General features: G+C 35.5%; 1 protein-coding gene across 1 annotated transcript; it reads right to left on the bottom strand.

Annotated features, from left to right (window-relative positions):
• Nucleotides 1-2879: 2879 nt before the first annotated feature.
• LOC120074751 lies at nucleotides 2880-4700 on the bottom strand. The gene is made up of 3 exons (XM_039027983.1): nucleotides 4264-4700; nucleotides 3846-4190; nucleotides 2880-3578 (listed from the first exon to the last, which is right to left on the bottom strand). The coding sequence occupies exons 1-3, from the start codon at nucleotides 4681-4683 to the stop codon at nucleotides 3081-3083; spliced, it is 1263 nt and encodes a 420-aa protein (XP_038883911.1). The 5' UTR covers nucleotides 4684-4700; the 3' UTR covers nucleotides 2880-3080.
• Nucleotides 4701-4933: the final 233 nt, after the last annotated feature.

Here is a 4933-nt window from a genome sequence, read left to right as displayed (position 1 = left end):
CATCATGCGTGTTCGTATCTTTCAATCACAAGCCTTGAGTGTTTTCATTCGACACAGTACTGATTTATTGAGGATGTCAATTAATTGTGCAAATGAGTTGTATATGTTAGGGTCAAATGCTGATCAAGGCTCTGGGCTTTTGTCAGCTGATACATACTTTAATGACTCAACTTATATTCTTGCTAAGGGGAAAGAGGATTTCGGGCATACTGATTGTTTAGATCAATTGTTGGTTTCTTCCTTACTTAACCAAGGGAGAGAATCTGTTGTTAACGTTGGCTTTTTTGCAAGTAAAAAAAAATGGAAGAACGAGTTTGGTTCGGCATCCTAATACTATAGTTCTTTATCTAGTCTAGTTTGATTGTAGTGGATCTGATCTTGTTTGGTTTCTATTGACTGCTTTATTGTATGATTTGTTTTACCTTAAAAAATAGTCAAAGGGGGAGATTGTTAGGGTGTTTGTTATTGGAGTATGATTAGCTTAATTATTACAGACAAAACTTGAACAACATGTTTATGTAACATATTCCGTGCCGTGCTAATTCTTCCTTGAGATTGGTTCCTTAGATGTTGATATGTGTAATGCATATTTGTTGGTACGTTTTCTTGTCCTTTTCAGCATATCATACATGTCGTGACATCGTCTATGATATTGTTACATGACAGATAGAAAGTTATGCAGAATATTTCTTCCTTATCTGTCAGCAGGATTTTCCATATTTTGTGACTTGTTGTATTTTTCCTTGCAGAGTTGATTCATTCTTTCCTTGAATATATTCTCAACCCTACCCAAATATATGTGATGATTAGGGTTGGCCGTTTTGAAAAATATTCAAGTCATTTTCTTATGTTTGTGCCGAAAAACACAAGTGTGTCAATCTATGAGATTGTGAAGCTTTTGCTATTGTTGATCTTGAGTGTCTCTAGATCTTATTGATTCGTTCAAAACGAGTTTTTTTTTTTTTTTTTGTGGTAGTTGAACTTGGATTCATAATCTTTGTTGATCTTGAAGTTATGTTATTGTTCGTTGTTGAAGCGTGTTTCGTGAGAAGATCGGTTGGTCTCAGGGAGAGCCTAAAACATCATCTATTGAGAAGAGATTCTCTAGTTTAAAGGGAGCCTAAGTTCATAACGTGAAGAGATATTCACAAGAAGGTGGAAAGATACTAGTAGATAAGGAATCTCACACTTAGAAGGAGCCTAAGTATGTTGAAGTTGAGGGGATCTCACACTTAGGGGGAGCCTAAGTTTCATTGAGGGAGAGTCTCACACTTAGGGGGAAGCCTACATGATCATTCTCTAAGTTGAGCTATTCGAGTGTCACTGTAATTGCCATTTATTTACAGATAAGTGCATCGTTGTAATTGCTTGACTTTATATTGGTGAATATATCTTTCTATGAATACAGTGCCTCTCAGATGTAGATGGTATTGCACCGAACTGGGTTACTAAACTTTATGTTCTATTCTGGTTTTAGTTTTTTTGCATTTATTTATGATGTTTCTGGAAATGTTGTAACATCCTGTACGACAAGTTTGGTCGTGTGTTAGATAACCTAAATTTGTACATCTCATAAATAGAGATGTCTAAAAAATGATTACCAAATTTGTTTTCAACCCAACAATTGCAAAAGTTGGAGATCAAACCTTTAACTCAAGGAAAGTAATGTGTGTGAAGACCATTGTGCATAGCTCATTTTAGCCTAAAAGATGATTGTCGATTGCCCTATATTTTAACATTAATCACACATTGAATTTATATATAGTCTTTTTCATTGATACTGTCCAGAACATGTCCATATGACAAATTTATTAGACAAATGTAAATAAACTTGAGACATGTTTTACCCATAGCATTGTTCAAAATAAAATTTAACCGACTATAAGCGAAATTAGGCAAATACTTTGGCCACCCTCCCTAGGAAAAAAAAAAAAAAACAATTTGCAGCTCCACATTTGGATGGAAGAATATCCACAAGAACTCACGAGCAATTATGCAACCTTAGCCATTTCGTTTCAGCAAAACAATCAACTTAACTTTCAAGTCGAAGAATGTTATGTAATCGACCATTAAAGAATACAAAAAATGTAAGAAGAATCAACATACAATTATACGTAGTCTACTAACGGTGTATTAGCTACGTCTATGAGATAAAAGGAGAACAGTATTATTAAATTTATATAGCGCACTACGCTAAATCTTATGGTCATAACTACAAATAAATAAATATTCCAAATACGAATTCGGAATAGGTTCCGGAGTCGTTGCCCCTGAACCCTACGAGGGCACGCTACCCCTAGACTTGAAGTGCCAACAGACAAATTTAAGCTAATATTTGATGTATACCCTCCAATCTAATTTTTTTTTTTCCTAATTAATTTTAGAACATATCTTAAATTTATTTTTTGCTTCTTAATTTAGTTCATCCAAACCATTTTTTAAACCATCACAGCTTTCAAAATGTAGCATTAAAAATTAAGGGTTTTGTTTGGTAGAGAATTCAAATTCTGATTTAAAAATTATTTTTGGATTTTATGATTCAAATAGTGCAAATTCTGAAAATAAATATTTTTATGTTTTCATTATATCGAGTTTTAATTTTCAAAGTGTAACATTATATTAAATAAAGATAAAAAAAAAACATTTAAAAAACCATTAGTGATGTTATAAACTCAATTTATTTTTACATTAATATAATATGTATTATGTAATGTAATATAAATAATATAATAGTATAAAATAATGATAGTATAAATTTTTTTTAATATAAATTATATTCATAAATAAATTAATAACAATGTTTTGTTAATTAACTTTATAAATATATAATATCAAATTCCTTGATCTACCAAACACATATATATGTTAGCCCTACGGTCAAAAGAAAGAAAAAAAAAGTGTTGTATATGAAATTTAAACAAGTTTGATCAATAGAGGGGATTTGAATATCCCCAAAAGAATGATATTAACTATAACGAAAAAAGAAAATGTCCTCAGAAAGCAAAATCAAAATTGAGATAAATTTGTGTATATACAGAGGAAGCAATCGCCATGGCAATGGAAATCGCAATCCCGAGCGATTAAGAAGCGTCTTGCAATTGCAAGACGGCGGCGCCAGGAGGCGGAAGAAAGCTCTCCATGGTCAAGCCCCAGACATTGAAATCGACCTCTTCGATCTTCCAAGTCTCCTCCATCTCCCTCTTGTGGTTAGCGGATTGTTCGCCATATCTGAAGACGGTGACGTTGGTCTTGCCACTGTGGGCAATGTTGACGCCATCAACGTAGCGGTAGGTGTCCATAAAGGACTCGGTGCTGGTCTCCCAGAAGACATCTTCGTCGCTTTTGGTTCGCATCCGTAGAAGCCTAGAGTCCTCGAATTGGATGAGAAGACCAGAGCGTTGGCTGAAGTATCCCCAAATTGTGTGGTGGATTATCTCGTAATTAGGGCCGCTTTGTGCTTCCCGAATTGCGGGGCTTGTTTCCAGCTTTAGAATGAAGCAGTCTTCGTCGTTGATTAGTTTTTCTCCGATGCACATTGCGTCTATGAATAGGTTCGCTGTTGCTCTTGGATCCAAACCCTGCCCCAACCCCAACTCATCTCATTAATTTTCCCAGTTTATTCTCTTCTATCTTCTTTTTAAATCTTTATTTTAATCTATATTCCTTCAACTTTTGTTTCTTCTCGTAAATTTTGAAAATGTTAAATTGCTTTTGCCATATTTCATGTTTAATGATGTGTAATCTTAAACTTGAAAATGCATTTTTGAGAATAAATTATAAATATGTCATAGTAATTTAGATACGTTGGGTGGTTGGGGGAAGAAACAGAGAGATGTATGATTTACCTGAAGAAATCGGCGTAAAGGCCTAGGAGGGCCGGTAGAAATGGGGGAATGTTGATTATTAGAAGAATGTCGCCATGAAAGCTTTCCATTAGAACCACAAATAACCTTACAACCAGAAACCACAAGCTCCAAACACCATAGATCCGGATTCTTCTGCCAAAGCACAAACCCTCCGATCTCTTCCGTACTCTTCTTCACCTCGATACTCTCATCCGACAAATGAAAATCCGACGCTTTAATCTTCACCTGCCCCGTCACACACATACTCTGCACCGAATTCAACGCCGCCGGTCCTCCCGTCGCCGCTATATACTGTTGCACGATGTATTTCGCCGTCGAAGCCTCCTGCAATGGAGGAAGGAATCCAATTAAAATTCAGATGGACGAATTAAAATAGGGCAAAAATGTCGAAACTTACAATGGAGCAATCTCTGACAGGGCGATGAACAGAGTGGCCTAATTGGACTTGAAGAGGAATGAGAGGAGATCCGACGAGGTAGAGGAGAAATCGTAGCTCGTTGAAGCGATTGGCGATGATAGGAGAAGACCATTTGTCGGAGGTTTGAGCTTTCATCCAGGTGGACATGTTCTGCCAACGGAGAGTGACGTTGCTGCCCATACTGGTGAACATTTCTTCGGGGATTGGGACCTCCAGAATGGTCTCGAGGCCGTCGTCTCGGTCGATGTTGGGACAAAGACGCCTCATCATTTGGATTTTTCTTGTTTTCCGTCTGAAAGGGAAGAAAGGGGAAATGTGAGGAATAAATTGAAATGGATATGGATGGATGGATGTGCTAAAGGCTCTCCTTGCTTCTAGTTCTCTTGTGGGTATGACCATTCTTATTGGTTTATATCTTTCTTTCTTTTCATTCTGTCTATTTATATACCAACTCAATCAACACTTTTTTTTTAAATATATATATATATATATATTAAATTTAATAGTTTTAAGTTAATTTTATCCAAAATGTTTAATAATAGTAATGATACTTTATAATAAGGTATTTTTTCCCTTTTTTTTTCTTTTTGAATTACCTTTTTGATACTTAAGTTTTGGATACAGCTTCCATAGACCTAGAGAATACTTG

The sequence above is a fragment of the Benincasa hispida genome, chromosome 3 (assembly GCF_009727055.1).
Source record: "Benincasa hispida cultivar B227 chromosome 3, ASM972705v1, whole genome shotgun sequence".
Lineage (NCBI taxonomy): Eukaryota > Viridiplantae > Streptophyta > Magnoliopsida > Cucurbitales > Cucurbitaceae > Benincasa > Benincasa hispida.
This window is presented reverse-complemented; position numbering and strand designations above follow the sequence as displayed.